This window comes from Raphanus sativus, chromosome 8, assembly GCF_000801105.2.
Source record: "Raphanus sativus cultivar WK10039 chromosome 8, ASM80110v3, whole genome shotgun sequence".
Taxonomy (NCBI): domain Eukaryota; kingdom Viridiplantae; phylum Streptophyta; class Magnoliopsida; order Brassicales; family Brassicaceae; genus Raphanus; species Raphanus sativus.
In genome coordinates, this window is record NC_079518.1 from 26,758,593 (window position 1) to 26,781,319 (window position 22,727).

The following is a 22,727-nucleotide window of genomic DNA, read 5'->3' on the forward strand; positions in this document are numbered from 1 at the left end:
AATAATTTTTGGAAACAAATGCAAAAATAAAAATTTAAATGAAGTTTAGGGAAAGGTTGACTTGTTCTTCCCCGCTCTACCCTCACTCTTGTCTCTCTCAGTTTCTCAAAACCAAAGCTTCTTCTTCCTCTTACACCAAATCGTACTTTCTTCAGGTTTGTCTCCGATCTCGAATCTCCAGCTTTTCCTATATCACTAAAAAACCCTAGTTTGTAATGGCTCTCGTTGATCTCATTTCTTGATTTCAGTAATCTTATATTTCTAACCATGGAGCGGCTAACATCTCCTCCTCGTTTCATGATAGTCTCGGATCTTGATGATACAATGGTATAAAACACCAATTAACAAACTTTTTTGCTCTAAATCTTGATTCTTGATGTGTGTTTTTGTGTTCTTGAAGGTTCATTTGCTCTGAATCTTGACGCGTATTTTTTTTTTCTTGACGGTTCTTTTGCTTTAAATCTTGATTCTTGATCTATATTTTTTTGTGTTCTTGAAGGTAGATCATTATATTTTGCTCTGAATCTTGATTCTTGATGTCTATTTTTTTTTGTGTTCTTTAAGGTTGATCACCATTATGATCCTGAGAATCTCTCTTTACTGAGGTTCAACTCACTCTGGGAAGATGCTTTTCGCCACGACTCTCTTCTTGTTTTCTCAACAGGAAGAACACTGCCCATGTACAAGAAGCTGAGGAAAGAGAGACCAATGTTAACTCCTGATGTTATCATTACCTCTGTAGGAACTGAGATAGCTTATGGCAAGTCCATAGTTACTGATGATACTTGGGTTGATATCATGAACCATAAATGGGACCGAGGAATCGTCGAAGAAGAAACCAGCAAGTTCCCTGAGTTGACTATTCAGGTTACTGTCTGAATAACACAAACAAATGTCTCTATCTAACCACTATGTATATATATATATATTATATATATATATATATATATATATGTGTGTGTGTTAAATTACCAGAGTGTGGTCGCTTGATGCAGAGAGAATGTGATCAGAGACCAAACAAGGTTAGCTTTTTCATTGACAAGAGTAAGGCTCAAGAAGTGACCAAGGAGCTATACCAACGGTTGGAGAAACGTGGAGTAAGTACCATTGGTTAATCTTGTTCGTTTCCTTTCACAACATGTGTGTTATATGATGGTGTCTTGTTTTTTGCTTCAGTTGGAGATTAAAATCATTTTCAGTGGAGGAAAAGCTTTGGATGTTTTACCAAAAGGTGGAGGCAAAGGACAAGCTCTTGCTTATCTCCTGAACAAGCTCAAGACTGAAGGGAAGCTTCCTGTTAATACTCTTGTCTGTGGTGACTCTGGAAACGACACTGAGCTCTTTACCATTCCTAATGTTTATGGTGTCATGGTTAGTTTTCACCATCTTGAATCTCATTTTTGTATCTGTTTTTTGAAATCTTCTCTTGTTATATCACAGGTAAGCAACTCTCAAGAGGAGTTGTTGGAGTGGTATGAAGAGAATGCGAAAGACAATGCAAAGATAATCCACGCGAGTGAGAGGTGTGTGGGTGGGATTTTAGAAGCCATTGGTCATTTTAAGCTCGGTCCAAATCTTTCTCCGAGAGATGTTTATGGCTTATTGGAGTGCAAGGAGGATAATGTAAACCCGGGTCGTGAGGTTATCAAGTTTTTCTTGTTCTATGAGAGATGGAGAAGAGGTGAAGCTGACAACTGTGAGGCATACATAGCATGTCTCAAAGCTTCATGTGTGAGTATATATATAATTATAACCCTTGTTTCTCTCTTTATCCGCAAATCTTACTGTATCCAAGAGACTAACTAAATGATGATATTATCCTTCAGCATCCTGCTGGTGTCTTTGTTCATCCATCTGGTGCTGAAAAATCTCTAAGAGACACCATTGACGAGCTTGAGAAGTACCATGGAGACAAAAAGGACAAGAAGTTTCGGGTTTGGACAGATCAAGTTTTGGCAACACAGACTACTCCTGGGACTTGGATGGTAAAGCTTGATAAATGGGAACAAACTGGTAAGTAAAAGTCTTAGTATGCTACATGAATGAAACCCATTAAAATGAACTGCTCTCTTAATTGTTAGATATATATATATCGCAGGGAATGAAAGGAAATGCTGCAGAACAACTGTCAAGTTCACCTCGAAGGTAAGGGATTGTTAAGACGGCAAGCAGTTTGTACACTCTAGTATACAAATCTTGAAGAGTAGATTCATTTTCTTGAGTATTGAAAATGTACTGCAATCTGCAGGAAAATGGAGGATATGTGTGGGAAAATGTGCAGCAAACATGGTCGGAGGAAGCAGAGATAAAAGATGATAGCAACTGGATCATCTAAATGTTTATCATCCTCTTTAGATCTTTTCATAAAACATTGGAAACACACACAAAGATCCTATCATTGTTGTTAATAAAACTTAAATTTCAAAAGTCGTCTTTTATGTTATTGTTGTTACTTATTCCTCCTCATAATGATAACATTTGTGTACAGAGCAAAAGTGATAAAATGAGGCAAATATCACTTGTTGACATATAGACTCATTACTTATTAGGAAATAATTATACACCAAATTACATGCAAATACAAATTCCAATGAGAACAAAATAGTTTAATTCTGCAAAAACAAACTTTCAAAATGTCATAGGCAACACATGCACTCCAGAATTAAATTAAGGAAAATAACCACAACCAAATTAAAAAGTAGAAACATGGGAAGGAAGGAAACACAAACACATCCAAGTCTGGTTCTGGCATGAAACTCAGAATCTGATGAACCCTTTGTCTTGCAAACTCTCAACAGTCTCCTTTATGCTAACCTCCAATGGCACAAACTCAACCCCAAGAGACTCTGCTTTCTCTTTTGACACTTTGTAGGTTGGAATAAATATCTTTTCATCTGCACACCTGCGATTTACAAACCCCAATGGATTCTTTTCAAAGATCTCGTCTATAATTTAACAATTTCTTTAAAGAAAAAACAGAATTTCTCTGTTTCTGACATTAAAATAAAGAACTTACTTCTCAGGGAGTTGAAAATCAGGGTAAAGATCATGCAAAATGTTAACAACCTCAGAGTAATGAGCAACTCTCTCCACTAAACAGTATCTTCCATTAGCTTCTGGATTCTCAAACGCTTGAATATGAGCGTTTGCTACATCTTTGACGTTAACCCACCCGAATGTCGCATTAGGAAACGTCTGTGCTCCTGAAAATGTAAACCAATGTTTCAAGCTTAGCACATGTCTGAATCAAAACCAATGGTCTATCTTTTTCTTTACCTTTGATCAAGCTTAGTACTGCAGCAGCACTAGTGTTGAGCGTTGGCTGTAAAAGAGGACCAATCACCATTGCTGCATTTATCGAAACCAGCTGCATATCGTTCTCTTTCGCGAACTTCCACGCTGCATTTTCAGCTAATGTCTTGGAGAGTACATACCATAGCTTTTTACAAAAAAAAAAAAAAAAACAGAGTGTTAACTTGGAGAACAAGCAAACCTAAGTTGTTTGATTATTTACCTTGGCAGCTCTGCAATATTCAGGATCGGCGAACCAAGTTTCATCAACTATGGTATCGGGTGTTCGAGGCATTCCATTGAAAGCAACAGCTGCTATAGATGAGGTTAAGACGACTCTCTTAACAGAGGGAGTCTTCAAGCAAGTGCTTAGAACATTAATTGTTCCTTTCACTGCTGGATCAAGTAACTCAGCCTAATAGAACACAAATCAATCAAAAACAGAGGATTTGATAGCTTAGAATATGACTATAAGAGAAAGAGAGAGAGAGACCTGAGGATCTTTGACATCGTGATAGAATGGTGATGCAGTGTGGAAAACTCCTTGGCAACCGTCGATTGCTGAGTCGAAGGAGCCTTCTTCTAACAAGTTTGCTTTGAATAATTGAAGCCTTTCCTCTGCACCTTCTAACGCAAGCAAATGCTCTGTTTTCCTCGGATCATCTGTTATTATTAAACCATATATATACATAACCAATCTATGAATCTTGAAATTATCCGAACACTATTAGCTAAATGTCTCTAAATCATTTCCCACGCCTTCAAATTTTATTAAATATTGAATCTTAAACATGAATCTTATATCTAAACCTAAGAGTGACCCAAAAAAAAAAAAACCTAAGAGTGACTAATAGATCCGTTGTTTTGGAAGGAGATCGAATAGAGAAAATAGAGAGAGACGGACTTGGATCACGAACAGAGGCTTTAACGGTGTAGCCACGGAGAAGGAGAAGCTTGACGATCCACGAAGCAATGTAACCTGAAGCTCCTGTCACACACACCGTCTTCTCTTCTTCGCTGCTCATTCTTCTTTCAGATCTTCTCTCTCTCTCTTTTTCTATGTGTTTGAAATGTTCAAAACTGAGATTTTCTTAGCTTTTCTGCCTTTTCGTTCGGCCATTTTTGGGAGAGTTCGTTAGAGTTTTCCTCGGGATGTTTCCCTGCCTAGTATGTGACTTTTTATCTCGTCCGTACGTTTATTCATATATATCAATACTTTATGGTGAATTTAAAGTTGAGATTATGCGATTGGGTTTGGATCTGTTATTTTTAGTTTGAATGGAAAAAAAAATCCATTTAAGAACCAAACATAACTTGGTTCGGATAGTCTACGGTTTGATTCGGATAGTAAAATTAAGAACACGTTAACATTTAGATATACAGTTCAGTTTGGTTATGGTTCAAATTCATTCTATTTTCAGGTATGTTAACTGAAACATTGTGTAACCCATAGTTTGGATAAAAGATCAAATGATTCAGATTATTTTAGATGTTGAAAAATTGTTAGAAATACCACACCACTTTTTAAAATATCACCAATAAAAAAATATACTAACATTTAAGTTTAGACTTTATTGATTATTGTTTAAAGTTTAACATCAAGGGGTTGGAGTTAATTTATAATTTTTTTGTAAATATTTAAAAAATTAACTTTTTAGTGTTTTATCACAAATTTAAAGTATTATCAAACTTGTGAAAATAATCATTCATTAGTGGTAAATTTGAGAAATGATATCAAACTTGTGGTATAATTAAAATTTCTCCGAAGATTGTTTTGAATAAAATATTGGAATAATTTAAAATAATTTTTTGTTAACATTTTAAATGCTTTATAATTTATATTTACAGATATTTAACTATTTTATATTTAAATACAATTAAATTTTATGTTTTTTTAACTACAATTAAATTTTGTGTATAAAACCTGCATTTCATTGTATTTAGATATTCATTATGTTTTCATTTGATTTTGGTTTGGTTGTTCAGATATAAATGTAGGAACATTTCGATATTTTTTTTTCAGTTTGGTTTGGTTCTATTTTTGGATCTTGGGTACAATGGTGATGACTAGTTGAGATTGGCTAAACCAAGTTTTCATGAACTCAGTTTGTAAATTTATTAACCAAAGAAAACCAGAAATTTTTGAATTTTTGTCAGAAAAACAAGGTTACATTTTCATGACATTGGAGTATTTCTCTGCCTTGTTGCTGCCACTGAACCGTTCTTAATCTCTCTTAAAGGCGGTCTTGAGCACGGTTTTGCTGTTCTTCCTTCACTGTACTTAGACCAATCTCCATTGTTGCTATGTCTGTTTTCTTTCAACCTACAAATCAATACTCTCTTCTCTGATTCTGTTGGCAACTTGTTCTTCTCTGGTTCCAACTTATTACCTTCCTTCCTCAATCTTTTGATCTCTTCTTGCAACCCGCAAACCTCTGCTTGTATGTTCCTAAACTTTACTTCTGATGATAACGCCTTTCTTCTCCAACTTTCAACCTAAACAGATTCATAAAAAGAAAAGATCTTAAATATATATTTTTTTCTAATACTAGGAGGTTTGGGACCGTCAAAACTTGTATGAAGTTATGTTACATGAAGATGAATTCAATCTTACTGAGGAATGTAGATTCTGTATCTGAGAATCTGATTCGAGAGCGCGGTTTTGCCAGAAATCGCGACAAGATTGAAGTTCCTCCATTTCATTCCTCACTTGACCCAACATCTCTTGCATTTGTGACCATTGCTCAGCTTCTGCTCTTACTTGATCCGCGATCTTCCTCATAACTGCTTTGCAGTGACTAGAACAGTCTTTCTCAGTATGCATGTCTTGTACAGATACATCTTGAAGATCAATGGTTTTGGAGAGAATCGACAACGCCTCCATTTTACTACTCAATGTATCTATCTGCAGCAGGTAATATCCAAAATCAAGATCATGCAAAAAAAAAAAAAGACTAATTAATCTTATAGTGAATTGTTATCACTCACATTGCCGTTATTGTTGTTGAACAAGAAGCTAGCCTCTGCCATTTTCTGAATCCCTTTAACACAAACCTCTCCTTCTTCATCGAACTTCTCAAGCTCTCTTCTTAAGACACAAGCTTGCTTGTCAAAGTTATGTCTGAAGTTTCTAGCTTCTTCCATGTCCTTATTGACTTTTGGAGACTTCAACTCATTAAGTTTCTCAATTAAATAGCTTATCTCATCTTCCAAAACTTTGCTCTCTTTCTTCCCTTCTGAGATTCTCTGTCTCCCCTACATGAATCATATACCAACATTAAAAACAGCTTCAAACTCCTAACACAACACAAACACCAATGAGATTGGACTTACAGAGAGAAGAGTATGAACAGCGGATCTAAGCGTTTTCTCCATTCGCTTCTTCCTCCTCTCCATCTTCTTCAAAGCAATCTCTTTCTCAATCCTTAACAAGTTACACTCTGATCTCAACATCTCCGTCTGAAACCTCCACTTGGCTTCATCTACTTCGTTAGAAGGCGACGTCAAAGACCCACCGATCTCTCTCCCTTCCGCAACTTTCTCTCTCCTCCTTCCCGCCTCCATCAGAACAGGTCCCCCTCCTCCTCGATCAAAAGACCTCTCCTGGTGAAACAGAGCCTCCAGTTTCACTCCCTGGTCCTTCTGTGTCGTTGTCTTGCCCTTTGCTGAACTTCGTCGAACACTCTGCCTACGTGGCAGCTGGAGAATCCTCGGCGTAGGAAGGCCCACTTGTGGGTACTGCCACTTCGATCTCTTTATCATCATCGCTTCGTTTCTTCTCTCCATTTTTCACCGCCAACTTTTTAAAAATAAAGACAGCAAAAGCGTCTGTCTTTGACTCTGTCTGTTTCTGGTTAAAGAGTGTCAGAAGAAGAAGAAAGACATGAGTTCAAGACTAGAGTAGATGAAAGCTCTTTTCTTTGTCTGTTTCTTTCTCTGTCGGATTTTGAAAAAGTAAAATCCTTTGTTACCGTTGCAAAATAGAGTGGGAGAGAATCACTCGAAAGCAGAGAAGGAAAGAGACAACCTTGGAGAATTCAAACGCAACATCAAATTTGTGTTCGGTAATTTTAAAATAGTGTTTTCTCTACAATGTGCGTGTTGTATATATAATAATATAGTAGTGAATACGAAAGAAACGATCTTTGGGGTCTGGTTCTCGAGTAAAGCCTACGGCGAGAGAAAGAAGGAGAAAGACCTCGTGAAATGGAGCCATTTTCAAATAAAAGCTGTGTTGTTGTTCTTCGTGATGAAACCGCTGCTTCCTCTTCTTTTTCCACTTATTTACGGTTCTGCCTCTACCCAAGAGCCTCATTGGATGATGGTTCATTTATTATTCGCATCATTTTGTTTGCTTTTTAAGATATGTCCATTAATATATGAAGTGACTAGTTGCTGTTCTTTTCCTTTTTTGTCAACTACTAGTGGTTCTGTACTATTCGAATTGAAAAACAATAGACAAGTCTTTTTTTTTTCTGGTCAATACAAAAGAGAAGTCTATTCATATACTAAATTTCAAAATTGTTAAGACAATTTTGAAATAACTCAAATTTCGCAAAATATTGTGTTGTGTACTATTTTTCATAGATTGAATTACAAGAAACAAAAATAGAAACAGATTTTTCATTAATATATTATTTTATGCGCAAACGTCAAATTAATTTTAAATTCTACAAATTTGCTCATATTTTTATAAGTTTTTAAAAACTGAATATTTTCATTTATTAAATCAAAACTGTACTACAATTTTACTCAAAATATTATTAAGATAAATGACTATTCCTAATTTATATTAATATCTAACAAAAAGAGTACTAACTAAAAAGTGCAATGCATTAGTTTATCATACCAACATTTACAATATATTGGTTTTTACGTAAATGATATATAAATATTTGAATATGCTCTTTTCAAAAACAAACACAAAATACTGAAGTACATTAGTAATACTGTAAACCTCATTACTTAGTAAATTAAATACTCACATAATAAAATACTCCCTCCATTTTTTAAGTTGACGTTTTACAACTTTTATTTTGTCTTTATATAATTGCCGTTTCCATAAATTTATGCAAAACTTGACCAGAATAGACTTGTTTTACCTTTCTTATTATGAGTTGTCGTACCAATGGTATGCATAAAATTAATGTAACGAGAGGTTAAAATAGGCGTTGTGATGCTTTCTTAAATTTGTGTGAAATAATGTAAAACGTCAATTAAAACTGAACGGAGAGAGTAACAAAACACTTACTCCTTCTGTATTATTTTAAGTGAACTTTAAGATTCTATCATAAAAATTAAGAAAAGGTAAAATTTTATATAATTTATCTTAGTTATATAAAAATAACATTAAATAAAATTAGTTTAACTAATAAAAAATGATATATTATTTTGTAATTGGTTACAAATTTTAACTGACATTAAATTTTATCTAGAAAATTGAGAACATCACTTATTTTGAAACAAAATCGAAATCTTTAAAAATCACTTAAATTGATACGGAGAGAGTATAACTATAAGGTATTCGTATAATAATTTCATTTGAAAAATTGTATAAAACACATGGTTTCCAACGTTACTAAAAATGAATAAAATCATAGAATGTTTTTATAAGATAAATTTGATGTTCGTGCGGGAACTAATATGGCTTGTCATATTTCTTTTATCTAGATAAGCTTACATTATATATTACTTCAATTACTGTAGCTTTTAACCATTACTAGGATTAAACCCGCCCTACGGGCAGGTACACAAATATACAAATAATTTAAATATATTTAAAATATTTATTTCATTTTTAGATAAATATTAAATTAATTTTTATATTTTTATCACGTCAAATTTGTCTAATTATTTTACATATCAAATTACAAATAAAAAAATAATTATTTTTTAAAGTTTTTTCTAGTTTAGTTTCTAACAATATGTCACTTCGATTATTTTTAACAAAGAAACATCTAACTAATAGTTGTAGCCTTAATATAAATCTAATATCATAATTTAAAAATTGTCTTTCACTTTACTTGTGGTTGTTTTCTATTTGGTTCCCTTATGTTCATTAAATATTTTATTCTTTAGATGCTTAATTATGATTTAATATATTAGTTTTAGATTGTCTTGCTCAAAGTATACATATATAGTACTCTTGAAAAAGACTCCAATGTAACAAATAAATTGTTTAGAAGGGCTTTAAAAGTTATGGATAAATTATTTTGGTTGTATATGTACTTATTTTAATAATTCGGTAATGAGTCACAGAGTAACAATGTCATGTGACTTCTTTTCGATGTTTGTTTTATATTTTGATGTAGACATTTCATAATTATTTATTTACTATAAATTTTTTAAAGAGATGTTTAATTTAGTTTTCTCACTTCTTAATTGTATATTTATTTATTGTTTTTAATATTTAATATTTACTTAATTTAATTTTCTTGCTTTTATATCAAATGATAATATTATGATAGATGTTTAATATAATATTTCTATTTCTTATAATGTAAGCTTGTTTTTTCTTATATTATATATTTACTAATAAAAATATTGGAAATAATAAAAATGTAAAAATATATATTTTTCAGATAGATGGTTAATATAGTTTTTCCATTCTTATTTTGTATATTTACTTATTTTTCTTATATTGTATAAATACTTATTCTAATTTTTTTTCTTTTATATCAAATTGTAATATTACAATAAATGTTTAATGGGATATTTTTATTTCTTGTATTGTATATTTACTTATTATTTATTATTATATATTTTTATTTTTTTCTTATATTTATATTTACTTATTCTATTTTTCTTTTATATTAAATGATAATATTGTAAGATGTTTAATGTAATATTTATATTTCTTATATTTTATTTTAGTTGTTATTTATTTTTTCTTATATTGTATATTTACTTATTCTAATAGTATGATAAATGTTAAACATAATATTTTTATTACATATACTAAATATTTACTTATTATTTATTTTACTATATATTTTTCATATAGAAGTTTAATTTAGTTTTTATTTCTTAATTGTATATTTACTTATTTTTATTTTTTCTTATATTTTATATTTAATTATTCTAATTTTCTTACTTTTATATCAAATGACAATATTACGATAGATATTTAATGTAATATTTTGTTTCTTATATTGTATATCTAATATTATTTATTTTCTGTTTTTAATAATAATACCACGTGGCATAAATATTAATGTAATAGTTTTTTAAATTATTTTTCAGATAGATGTTAAAAGTAATATTTTTGTTTCTTATATTTATATTTACTTTTTAACTTATATTTACTTATTTTAATTTTCTTAATTTTTCAGATAGATGTAATATTTCGACATAATTAAAATATAAAACTATATGTTATTTCAAATATATGTTTAATCTAATATTTACTAATATTGTAATATTACCATTTCTTAAAAATATTTGAAAATAATTAAAATGTAAAATATACATTATTTCAGTATATGTTTAATGTAATATTTCTATTTTTATATTGTATATTCACTTATTATTTAGTTTTCTTATATTATATATTTACTTTTTAGTATTAATGTTACATGGCATCTTCTGATGAATTTTTTTCGCTAATGTGAACGTTTCCTGAAACCTCAAAAGGTTAATATTACGACAGATATTAGCCTTTTGTATCAAATGACAATATTACGATAGATATTTAATGTAATATTTTGTTTTTATATTGTATATATAATATTATTTATTTTCTGTTTTTAATAATAATACCATATGACATAAATATTAATGTAATAGTTTTGTTTTTCTAATTATTTTTCAGATAGATATTAAAAGTAATATTTTTATTTCTTATAATGTATATTTACTTATTTAACTTATATTTACTTATTTTAATGCTCTTACTTTTTCAGATAGAAGTAATATTTTGACATAATTAAAATATAAAACTATATGTTATTTTAAATATATTTTTAATCTAGTATTTACTAATATTGTAATATTACAATTTCTTTAAAAAAATTGGAAATAATTAAAATGTAAAATATACATTATTTCAGATATATGTTTAATGTAATATTTCTATTTTTATATTGTATATTGACTTATTATTTAGTTCCTTAAATTATATATTTATTTTTATTAATGCCACGTGGCATCTTTCTGATGAATTTTTTTCGATGATATGGATGCTCTTTGGAGTTTTTGAAATTACGTGGATTTTGTTTATTGTTATTTTTTATTTCTGAGCTGATGGGCCTGATTTAGTACACCAATCAGTGCGAAATATACAGTTAGATAGATGTCAAACCTAGAGCGAGGTAGAAAAAGTTCCAGGAACCACCCTTGAACTAGGTGATTAATTGCTATTTATTTTTAATTTTATATCTAACTGTATATCTAACTGTATATCTAACTGTATCTAACTGCTCATGCACGGATCTAAATATTTATAAAGTAGATATACTATAATGATTAATTACTATTTATTTTTAATTTTATATCAATTTAATATTTATATGCATAATTTATATTAATAATATTATATTACTTTAATTAGACATACAATTTTAGATATGTTATATGTTGTCAGTTTTGTTGTTTTATAGTCGATTTAGTTTTTTTTCTTTATCAGCAAACACAGACTCATATATTGGTTATCATTTGAATATATTGGTTTGCATTAATTTCTTTGAATTCAATTATAATATTTTTATCCTAAATATATTTAATTTTTGATTAATTTTCTTATTTGCATTTATATTGGTTGTTTGAGATATCTAAATATATTTTAGGATGGTTATTTATAACTTAAGATATATTGTGATTAGAGTGAGATAAAAATAACCTAAAGTTTCGGATTCTGAATTAAATAAATTAATATAACAATGATATAATGAAATCCCATCCCTATATATATAAATTTTACAAAATAATTTATAGATATTTTTGTTGTAATTGAAAGATATTATATTTAAATAAATATATGAAAATAAATAAAACATTTCAATAATACTAATTATAAACTATTTTAGCCAATTAAACATATATTTATTTTTGTTACTTAATTATTTTATGTAATCATCTAAGAAAATAGATAGATATGTTAAAAATATTCTTTTACTTTTAAATTGTATTGCTTAGAATTATGTTTTAAAATAAATAATATTTCTTTTTCTAATATCAAGATTATCTATGTGAAATTTATTTATGAAATCACATTATATAAAATATATATTTTCATATAAGAAAATATAGATATAAATAGAGTATTTTATTACTTCAAAAGTATATTTATGTTATTTTTTTAATTTGAATATTACTATTTTGTGAACTTTCCTTTTTAATGAAATCATATTATATAAGCATATATTTTCGTTTTTAAATTAGCTTTTATAAATGTTTCCTTTTTATTATATAGGTTATTTGGAAAATTTAAAAAGGAAACTAAATTAAAAAATCAATAAAATATTTAACTATAATAATTTTAATTCATTAAGGGTATATGTGTAATCAACCACCGTGAGAATTAACATGAGCGAGACACATAAGAAACTGACTTCTCAAATAATATTATAGAGATTAAGGCTGGGCTGATAATCATATGGTAGAAGTAGAATCCATCAGAACGAATTAGGAGATTTTAGACCCAATAGCACAAGGATAAGCGAGTTCGACCGAGTCAAAAGATTTAAATACTGTGTTCTTTTGTACTTTTATCCTTACATAATAACTGGAACACATTAATTATATAATAAAACTTAAAAAAAAAATTAAAATTAATTTCTTTTTATCTGTAGATAAAATTATTTTCATTTTATTTAGATATAGAAACAAAATATGTCATTTTACTATAGTTTACTATTTTAGTGTTTTAAACTTTTTTTGTTAAACAGATCTCAATAATAATTTTTTTAACATCCAAAACTTTCCTAATTTTCCGTTTATGTGTTTATATTTTTGTATTTAAAGTTTCTTAATTTTGTGTACTTAGTTGTTTTAATCATATTAAGTTTCACGTTTTTGAAAATAAAATTAGGTAAATATCTAACTTAAAAATGAAGATGTTCTTAATTTTAATTGCTTTAGTAATATTGATTTTAATATTTATTTTTAAAAAGTAAGTTAAGTATAATAGTTCAAAATAAAAGGCATTAAAAGTTTTGTTATTTTAGTTTTTAAATTAATTACAATCAGACTATTAATATGTAATTATATGTTGTAAAGAATATGAATTAATAATTGTGGGGTAGGATGTTGAAATTATGAAAACAAATTATTGTAGAAGTTTGTATGAGTCTGTAAAAGTCGATGACAAAAAAAAAGTATTATAGAGGTTTAAAATAAAGTGAGTATCAACAAGTAGTAAAAGTTGAATAACAAGCCTAGGGAAAACCTTTTAGGATGATTAAATTGACCAAGTTGATTTTGTTTTCCACATTAGACTTCCTTTGATTTGCGATTGGGCTTCTAATTTTTTCAGGTGTGGCTATAAAATTTCTATGGCCCAATAAGATCATTTAACAAACAATATATTATTAAAAATGATATAATTGATTTTATAGGAGCAATTGTTATATTAAAAATGATATATTATTAAGCAATATCAACAAGTAGTAAAAGCTGAATAACAAACACATGGAAGGTCTCCACGTCGGATGATTAAATTGACCAATAGGGTTGATTTTGTTTTCCACGTCAGACTTCCTTTGATTTGCGATTGGGTTTCTGATTTTTCCAGGTCTGGCTATGAAATTTCTATGGTCCAATAAACCCATTTAGCAAACAATGGACCTGATTTTATAGGAGTTAATTGTTATATTAAAAATGATATATTATTAAGTAATATTATTAGTAATAAATGAAAGATAATTAATTTCTAGTGATGACTTATTTTTAAAAAATATCATACATGAGTCAAGGTTGTGATTTTTTATTTGACATTTTTAATATATAAAAAGTATACATTTTTATTTGTTATAAATATTTATTAGATAACAATATAATTCAAATTCGGTAAAATAAGTTCATAATTTGAAATAATCAAATAGATGACACCCTTCAAAATATATATTTTTATTTCTACAGTTTGCATGCAAAATATTTAAAAAAAAAACAATTGGTCATCAGCATAATGTTTTAAAATATATATAAAATTTATTTAGGATCATTTATATTTCCTTGTTGTGTATAAAAATATAATTTAGCATCAATAAACTTACTATATAGGAGGATTTTATAAATAAATACATTGTTATGTGAAGATAATTTAGACTTACTATTTTATCTTTTAAGAATCTTTTTTCCAGACAAAAAAAAAATAGAAAGACTGGCGACTGCGACGGCGAACGCGAACTAGGGTTTCGTCATGAAATCGAGATGGTGGGATCCTGGAATTGGACGGAGAGATCGGATCGAGAGGGGTTATTATGGCGAATCAAATCAGGAAGGAAGGAAGGAGGGATCTATTTCGTATCAAATCGGGATTGCGATGGGTCAAGGAAAGGAAATTTCCAGCAAAATCGAGTTGGTGATTTTGGCGGAGGATTGGTATCTGGGTTCAACCATTATTACGACACAATCGACAGGATATCAAGGTGAGTATTCTCAGATTTCTTTATTCACAAAGATGGGAAAGGATCTGATGCGATTTGGAAAATTGGAAACGTGGAAGATCAATTATATTAATTCTGGCATCGACATGGATTATCTATGGAGTAATGGAAACAAAATAAGGGTTCATTATAAAAGCTCTTCAGAACAGAGATTTCTATTCATCAGTCTCAAAGCTTTCTCTTTTTCAAAATTCATTTGCAAACAAGGCTTTAGTGGTTTCCAATGGCACATGGTCAATTGGTGGGATCTATGGGGGATACAAGGAATGGAGAGGGAATCGTAAGCGGCTCAAGATCGCAGTGGCTCACTTTGATAACTCTGATCTGATCAGGTCGTGTTCAAAGATTCTGGTTGGGAGGTGTATGAACCCGCCGGCACAGGAGATGAAGGCATTGCTCTCTAATCTCCCGAAGATTTGGAAGCTTGAGGATCGGGTTATAGGGAAGGATTTGGGGCTTGGTAAGTTCCAATTTGAGTTCGAAAAAGAGGAGGACATTGAGGGGGTACTAAAACTTCAGCCTTATCATTTTGATTTTTGGATGTTTGCCTTGGCAAAGTGGCAACCGAAGAGATCTATCAACTATCCATATGAAATTCCCTTTTGGGTCCGGGTTCTGGGTGTCTCCAAGGAGTTCAGAACAGTCTCAACGTTTGAGAGTATAGGAGAAGCTATTGGAAGGGTGGTGGAAGTGGATTTGGAACTAATGCGAGTTCTGGTGGTGGTGGACGGCTTTAAGGAGCTCTGTTTTGAGACTTCACAGGGGGTGAATTTTATGATGGAGAAGGGGTTCCGATACTTGCTGAGATACGAGAAGCTGTTCGGATATGGCAGTCTTTGCCATCAAGAGGTTAAATGCCCATTGTTGAAGGGTTTTAAGCATCAGTCTGAGAGGAAAATGGAGACTCGCGAAGGCATTAAGCACGATGACAGAGCCAGAAGCTACAAAGGGGTAGTGATTAACGGAACTGCAAATCAGCACAACCGTGAGAGGGAGGCAAGAGAGTACTATGGTAAAGGAAAGGGTAAAATGGTTGAAGATGCAGACTCTAAATGGGTTAGAGTAGCTGATCGCGGAAACAGGAGGCCATCGGAAAATAGAGGAAACAACAGAGGAGATGGGGAAGAGTCAGAGGCAAAAGAGCTCCCCGCCGGGAAGATACAAGAATGAGTGACCAGGAGGGGACCAAGAAGGAGACATCAGGTCAAGCGGGAGCTCAACAAAAACAGCTTTGGTCACAGGAGGAAGTTCAGGAGGAAATTATGACAGAGGAGAATGATCTCATGATGCCTCCATCAGCAGGTTTTCAAGAACAACTCGCTAAGACGCAGGCGAGTGGTACTGAAGTTGTTTCAGACCCGGCTGATGCAGAGAAGGGATTACGACAACTCCAGGGACTAGTCAAGGTGAGGTGATGGAATGGGATGAAATTAAGGCAAATTGTCGAGAGCAGGGATTTGACTTGGATGAAGCTGATGATTTACCAGAGCTTACAGAGGAGGAGATGGCAGTAATGAACTTGGAGATAGAGGAAAATGCTATTCTTGCAGAGTCGGAAGAGCTACTCGGGAATGTGGAGGAGATAGGGCAGCAGACAGAGGAAGAGACCAAGGCGCAGGTGACAAAAAAGAGGTTATTTAAGTCAACTATGACTACTGCAGCGAGCAATAAGATGCGCAGTGCCAAGGCTCTTGCCTCCCCTCGTAAGCGAATAGGCACCACCAGGAGAGTAAGATAGCCTCAAATATGCTCTCTGCTCATCAGAAACCATAATTTTATGGATCAGGCTCCCTCTGAGAAGTGTGGCAAACAGGAGTCGGATTTTGTTATGGAATGTTTTAGTTTTTTAATAATAAGCTCTATGAGCATGGCCCTGTTCGTTTCGAAGTCGCCAGCGTCAGCGACCAGAGTCAGCGACCAGCGTCAGCGACTTGATGTCGTTGTATGTTGTTCGTTTGAAGGTCGCGCGACTGATCGCATCGGTTATCGCTTCGTTGTTCGTTTGTAAGTCGCGAGGTTGAACGCTGCGGTTGTCGCTCCATTGTTCGTTTCAATGTCGCTGGCGACCAAATATTTACATTTAGCTTATTAAGTCGATTATTTTTACAAAAATATGATTTTAAGAATTATTTTTAATTATTCATATCTTGTAATATAAAAACTATATCAACAAACAAAACATAAATAAATGTTTAAAAACAAAAGTCAAATGTTTTAAGATTAATAATAAACTCAAATCAAATAAACTAATAAGGTAATCGATATCCTCTACTCAACTCACTAGTAATATGATCACGTAAATCTTCCATGGCTCTGTCACCAGTCGGATTATATGGAATATGTCCATCATAACCATCACCATCTTCTTCTTCTTCTTCTTCATCATCTTCAACTTCATTATCACCATGAGCATGATATTCTTCTCTTCCCTGCCAATGCACAAAATCATTATCTTCTCGATGTGAATCACGTATGAAGTTGTGTAGAGCCATTGTTGCCGTCACTAGCTTCATCCATTTGATCAAACCATATTTAGGATGCCCACGGTCAAGAATTCTCCATTTTGCTTTCCACACTCCAAATGTCCGCTCAATCACTGATCGTAAGCTTGAATGTCTCCGGTTGAACACTTCTCGAGTGTTCGTTGGTGGTCCTCCTCTGTTGAACTGATCAAGATGATACCGAACTCTACGATACGGACCAAGATACCCTGTTCTTGTAGGATATCCAGCATCAACCACATAATACTTTCCATTTGGCGGATGTGGAAAAAAGGGCTCATTCCTTGCACAGTAAGTCAATACCTTTGTGTCATGGGCTCTACCTGGTACCCCCACATAAGCATATATGAACTTCATATCAAAGTTACATATAGCAAGGACATTCATGGTTGGCACCTGTTTTCTACCCCTGTATGCTTCTGCATTTCCCTTAGGAGGACGAACTGAGATATGAGTACCATCCAATGCTCCAATACAATCTTTAAAATATGGCCAGTATCGATCATCATTTCCCAAAGCAGGACATACTCTTGTGAACTCACCATCTTCTGGTTTTAGTGCATCTGCAGCAAACTTCAAGAGAGCACTCAAAACCTCACTAAGTTTTCTTTTGACCGTATCCAACGAACGCTGATATGTTTGTGCAATAACCCGTACTGTCTGATCTTGACCCACCACTTCAAGGAACATTGCAACCGCTTCTTCAATATAGACATTGTTCGTCTCTTTTAACTCATATCTTGTTGCTAACATCTTACACAAATCTTGGAATGTCCTCTGATGCATGCGAAGAATATCATAACACTGTTGATCTGACCCGTGCATAAGCTGCTGAACATGATGCCATCCAGCACCTCGATCTGTTCTATGAAGCAATCTTGCTGGCTTAAGCATATCAACTTCCTGCTCTTCTTCATAATCATCATCATCATCATCATCATCATCCAAGTACCACCTAACCATCTGCAAAACATTAAAATCATATATAACTGATTAAAAAACTGATTACAATTTTAAAAAGAACTGCTTAAAACAGACATCAACTTCCTATCACATTTAAATACTACAATCTGAGTCATAACAAAAAAAGTCATAAGCTTAAAAGAAACACTACAATCTGAGTCATATTAAAACATTCTTACTAACAAAAGTCATAGGCTTAAAAGAAACACTACAATCTGAGTCATATTAAAACATTCTTACTAACAAAAGTCATAGGCTTAAACAGAAACTACAATCCTTCATACATCTTAACTCCAATCATATTCTCAAGATAGCTAATCTTATCATCATCACTAGAGAAAGACATAAAAGCCATTCTGTTTCCTTCATTAGCTTTGAGATGGTTAAGTGCACCAATGTGAAATGGTGACCACATTATTACTTCAGGCAGCTTATAAAGTATCTCCAACACTGAGTCTATACGGAATTTGCGATCCTGCTGCAACAACACCGATCCTCTGCCATTATCTCCACCATCTTCTCAGCTATCTTATTTTTTCAGCCAGAATTGCATTCCGTACAACATAAGGCTCTTGATCAACTTCCTTACGCTTTCTTTTTGACTTTGAACATCCAGCACTACTGGTTCCCTCTCTTGGTGGTGGCATATCAGTGTCAACTGAATCAGACTCATCATCCTTCTCTGCATCTGCTCTAGAATCTAAGCTAGCTTCTCCTTGCTGAGCACACCACCCCTCTGCTCCAGTTACAGTAACAGCACCAAACTATGCTTCAAATACATCCATGTTTGGAGGCACTTTGATCTTATACTTTCTTGCACCTTGCCATTCCTGTTTAAGAAAAAAAAAACTTAGTTTATTTGAAACATACAAGTATACATATATGTCGCAAAGAGCTACAAATAAAATAAAAAAACTTAGTAATTGCTGCTATAGAAGAAAAACTTCAAATAAAATAAAAGTTACTTACCGCAATGCGTTGATCCCACCAAGCTTCCGACATCGCCAACCTTCCCAAAGCATCATATACAAGTCCGGTTCTGTTGTGGGTAAGCTTCTTGAACTTGACATATGCTTTTCTACTAATATCAACCTTGTTCTTAAACCTGTCCCATATCCATCTCTTACCAAATTTCTCTTCAAACTTATTTACAATGAACTCTCTTCCAGCTAGATTTATGCCACTCCTTGGTCTGTTCCCTTTCTTTTTCTCATCAGCATACAGAGCAAAGAAATGCCTAACTTCTTCATCGGTCCATTTCTAAATAACAAGTCTCATCAATAGACAAACAAGCTAAACTAACAGAAAAAACAATCACAAAATATCTATGAAACTAGAACTGCATAAAACACTTACGTCATCAGCCATTCTTCTTGCCTTGTATAGTTGTGATTTATGTTGAAACCTGAGAAGTGAAACAAATGCAAGGTAATAATTACTCTTTTTAATTCAAAGTCAGCGAGAATATACATGTATTAGCGGTGACATTAAGAAAGCAAAACTGAAACATAACTCTTAAGCATGTTAAAAGAAAATAACTCTTAAGCATGTTCAAAAAAAAAAAATTCTTAAGCTACGTGAAAGAACTAACCCACATGCCAACCAGGTTCTTTAGAATCAGATAGCAAAATGCCATTAATCTACTTGTTTCAACCAAAGCAAATCTAATCTGATATGTGAATGAAGTAATGAATTAAGACAAGATCAAAAACTTATAATAATTGATATCGAAAACCCATCTCACTGATCAAAACAGATTATAATCCCAAAACCCAGAACTATGCCCATCTCACTAAGATTACGTTTTGAAACATGCCCATCTCACTGATTTCAGTACAAGCTATAAACCCTCCTAAATATCTCAAGTGAAGGTCGAGATCATACCTGTGTCCGAATCAGAATCAGAGAGAGATCGTGAGAGATGGTGAAGAGAGATGGTGAAGAGAGAGAGATGGTGAAGAGAGAGAGAGAGAGAGAGAGATGGTGAAGAGAGATCGTGAGAGAGGAGGCCGTGAGAGATGGTGAAGAGAGATTGTGAGAGATGGTGAAGAGAGATCGTAGAGAGAGAGAGAGAGAGAGAGAGAGATGGTGAAGAGAGATCGTGAGAGAGGAGGCGTGAGAGAGATGAGAGGGGCAAGAGAGTTTTAGGTTTAAGGATATGATTTTGTGATTTTGAAAATAAACCGAGGATATTTTTGTCTTTTTTACACTGTTTTTTTTTATCGCTGATCTCTATCGCAACGCTGAAATTTCCAGCGATCGAAATTTTTAAACGCTGAACGCTAGCGTCTGGTCGCAGCGATCGGTCGCAGAACCAGCGACCACCAAACGAACAACGTTTAGACGCTGGAACTGGTCGCTGACGCTAGCGACCTGCAAACGAACAGGGCCCATCTGTTTTTTATTTGGGTTTTATGGGATTATTGTCTTTGGCTTTGCTTTTGTAGTTCTTTGTTTAGCTGCCAATCCTGTTGTCCATGTTAAGCAATGGAATGAATTTGGTTTCTTGAGATCTTGGATTGAGAATTGGCTCGGAATTACAGGTAAATGGGACCATTATTTAGTCGCTATGATGCTGCTAATTTCCAGAAATTTGTACTTGGGAACCAATGGCTTTCTCGGCATATTAGGCACAGATGGGATATACATGGTCAAAGGTTCAGGTTAACTATGAGGGATGCTATCTGGATACGATCTATAATTGACGTACGTATGGGTCAGAGTTTTTATAAACTAAAGCATGTTTTCTTGTGGTCTTTTAGTGTTCTGGTTTTTGATCAGTGGGAGTTTAGTTTCGAGTTAATAATAGTTGGTAAAACTGGACGTAAAGGAAACGTTTTTTGGTGGGATATTGGATTGTATACTTTGTATCACTTTTTGGAATTTACATGGAACATCAGGAAAAGGATAACTGGCTATTGGGTTTCTATGAGATATCAGGATATCATCAAATCTGTATCTCTCAGTTCGAAGGAGCTTAAGTAAGATTTTTTTATGAAAATTCTAAGTTGGAATTGTCGGGGTGTGGGAAGCAAATGGACTATGAGTTATTTTCGTGAAATATGGCAAAAATACAAACTAGAGTTTTTATTTCTATCGAAAACAAAAAAAGATGCAGCTTTTATGCAAGGACTGCAGGTCCATTTTGGCTATGATAATCTGGTTACGGTGGACCCGAACTGAGTAGCGGAAGACTAGCACTTTTTTATAATAACGAATTTCAAATACAAGTTTTATATTCGAGTAATCAAATGATAGATGTGGAAGCAGTCACGATGGGTAAAATATTTTTTTAACTTTTGTATATGGTGATCCGGTACAGAAACTGAAGGAGCAGGTATGGGAGAGATTGACACAGTATGGGTTGGCGAGATCGGACCCATGGTTTATAATTGGAGATTTGAATGAAATCACCAATAACCATGAGAAAGAGGGAGGATCGTTACGGAGTGCCAATTCTTTTATCCTCTTTAATGACATGATAAGGAACAGTGGATTACTCGAGTTTCCGGCACGGGGAAATAAAATGTCGTGGCAAGGTAGACGATGAAAGGGTAAGGGGGCTTTTACGGTCAGATGTCGTTTGGATCGCGCACTAGCCAACGAGGAATGACATACTCTTTTCCCGGTTTCGTATACGGAATACTTAGGAATGGTAGGGTCAGACCATCGACCGGTAGTTGCATTTATTGAAGATAAAGTCCGTAGAAGAAAAGGACAAGTCACTACAAGAAAACAACATTTTGGCGAGGAAAATTAACGAGGAAATAAAATCCTCGTAAAATTACGTCGACTTTACGAGGAAATTACAAAGAAAGAACAAAACGTCGTTATTTCCTCGTAAAGTAACGAAGAAAACATTTTCTCGTTAAAACAACGTAAAGTTACGTGGTTTTAACGAGGAAATTCTCTTTCCTCGTTAAAACCACGTAAAGCTTGCATCATCTTTACAAGGAAATGAGGAAATAGAGTTTCCTCGTAAACACAACGTAAATTCGCGTCTTCTTTACGAGGAAATGTTTTACGTGATTTTAACGAGGAATACTAAAGCACATTTTTTTGCTACCTACCTATTCCTCGCAAATTCCTCGCAAAACTTCAACTACCAGATTCGAAAATTTTCTATAAATATGGAAGTTTCAACATCATTTTAAACACACCAATATTGAGGTTTGAGGTTTGGAATGAAGAGTAGAAGATAAGAAAGATGGTGTTTGTGGTTTGGGGTTTTAGATTTTAAACACACCAACATCGTTTATTTACTCGTAATTTCCTTGTGGGTTTACGAGGTTTTAACGAGATATTTTGTCTAAACCCCTAAACCCCAAACCCCATATTTCTTCTATTTTGTCTAAATCCCAAATTCCAA

The 22,727-nt window shown here is 32.7% G+C and overlaps 4 protein-coding genes across 8 annotated transcripts; 1 reads left to right on the plus strand and 3 right to left on the minus strand.

The window, feature by feature from the left end:
* On the plus strand, window positions 1-2,443 carry LOC108819311 (probable sucrose-phosphatase 1). Of its 2 annotated transcripts, XM_018592321.2 has the most exons (9): window positions 16-155; window positions 249-327; window positions 565-867; window positions 996-1,097; window positions 1,177-1,371; window positions 1,441-1,731; window positions 1,827-2,013; window positions 2,099-2,145; window positions 2,249-2,443. In XM_018592321.2, the coding sequence occupies exons 2-9, from the start codon at window positions 268-270 to the stop codon at window positions 2,333-2,335; spliced, it is 1,272 nt and encodes a 423-aa protein (XP_018447823.1). In that variant the 5' UTR covers window positions 16-155; window positions 249-267; the 3' UTR covers window positions 2,336-2,443. The 2 variants fall into 2 exon arrangements, with proteins under 2 accessions (XP_018447822.1, XP_018447823.1); XM_018592320.2 differs by lacking the exon at window positions 249-327 and having other exon boundaries at window positions 1-155.
* A 52-nt stretch (window positions 2,444-2,495) lies between these two features.
* LOC108819312 (phenylacetaldehyde reductase) lies at window positions 2,496-4,452 on the minus strand. Its single transcript, XM_018592325.2, has 6 exons — window positions 4,196-4,452; window positions 3,785-3,954; window positions 3,515-3,706; window positions 3,277-3,439; window positions 3,017-3,203; window positions 2,496-2,902 (listed from the first exon to the last, which is right to left on the minus strand). The coding sequence occupies exons 1-6, from the start codon at window positions 4,314-4,316 to the stop codon at window positions 2,758-2,760; spliced, it is 978 nt and encodes a 325-aa protein (XP_018447827.1). The 5' UTR covers window positions 4,317-4,452; the 3' UTR covers window positions 2,496-2,757.
* Window positions 4,453-5,377: 925 nt separating this feature from the next.
* Window positions 5,378-7,619, minus strand: LOC108820972 (uncharacterized). The gene is made up of 4 exons (XM_018594018.2): window positions 6,625-7,619; window positions 6,280-6,546; window positions 5,906-6,196; window positions 5,378-5,787 (listed from the first exon to the last, which is right to left on the minus strand). Exons 1-4 carry the CDS (start codon window positions 7,075-7,077, stop codon window positions 5,467-5,469), a joined length of 1,332 nt encoding a protein of 443 aa, XP_018449520.1. The 5' UTR covers window positions 7,078-7,619; the 3' UTR covers window positions 5,378-5,466.
* Window positions 7,620-16,830: 9,211 nt separating this feature from the next.
* Window positions 16,831-20,475, minus strand: LOC108820405 (uncharacterized). 4 transcript variants are annotated; one of them, XR_008937358.1, is made up of 3 exons: window positions 20,243-20,475; window positions 19,715-19,763; window positions 16,831-16,953 (listed from the first exon to the last, which is right to left on the minus strand). XR_008937358.1 is itself a non-coding variant. In XM_056991841.1 (3 exons), the coding sequence occupies exons 2-3, from the start codon at window positions 19,724-19,726 to the stop codon at window positions 17,141-17,143; spliced, it is 1,230 nt and encodes a 409-aa protein (XP_056847821.1). In that variant the 5' UTR covers window positions 19,727-19,763; window positions 20,243-20,460; the 3' UTR covers window positions 17,059-17,140. The 4 variants fall into 4 exon arrangements, 2 of the variants coding, with proteins under 2 accessions (XP_056847821.1, XP_056847822.1); XM_056991841.1 differs by lacking the exon at window positions 16,831-16,953 and adding an exon at window positions 17,059-18,358 and having other exon boundaries at window positions 20,243-20,460; XR_008937357.1 differs by lacking the exon at window positions 16,831-16,953 and adding an exon at window positions 18,451-19,188 and having other exon boundaries at window positions 19,328-19,763; window positions 20,243-20,461.
* Window positions 20,476-22,727: the final 2,252 nt, after the last annotated feature.

Excerpts from the sequence above, each read along its gene's own strand:
- LOC108819311 (XM_018592320.2), top strand. The coding sequence starts at position 39 with ATGAAGTTTAGGGAAAGGTTGACTTGTTCTTCCCCGCTCTACCCTCAC. Across the intron at positions 1,098-1,176 it reads AACGGTTGGAGAAACGTGGA|TTGGAGATTAAAATCATTTT; the intron begins GTAAGTACCATT and ends TTTTTGCTTCAG. Across the intron at positions 1,732-1,826 it reads CATGTCTCAAAGCTTCATGT|CATCCTGCTGGTGTCTTTGT; the intron begins GTGAGTATATAT and ends ATTATCCTTCAG.
- LOC108819312 (XM_018592325.2), bottom strand. The coding sequence starts at position 4,316 with ATGAGCAGCGAAGAAGAGAAGACGGTGTGTGTGACAGGAGCTTCAGGT. Across the intron at positions 3,955-4,195 it reads AGCCTCTGTTCGTGATCCAA|ATGATCCGAGGAAAACAGAG; the intron begins GTCCGTCTCTCT and ends TAATAATAACAG. Across the intron at positions 3,707-3,784 it reads ACGATGTCAAAGATCCTCAG|GCTGAGTTACTTGATCCAGC; the intron begins GTCTCTCTCTCT and ends GTGTTCTATTAG.
- LOC108820972 (XM_018594018.2), bottom strand. The coding sequence starts at position 7,077 with ATGGAGAGAAGAAACGAAGCGATGATGATAAAGAGATCGAAGTGGCAG. Across the intron at positions 6,197-6,279 it reads TCAACAACAATAACGGCAAT|ATAGATACATTGAGTAGTAA; the intron begins GTGAGTGATAAC and ends TACCTGCTGCAG. Across the intron at positions 5,788-5,905 it reads TACAGAATCTACATTCCTCA|GTTGAAAGTTGGAGAAGAAA; the intron begins GTAAGATTGAAT and ends GAATCTGTTTAG.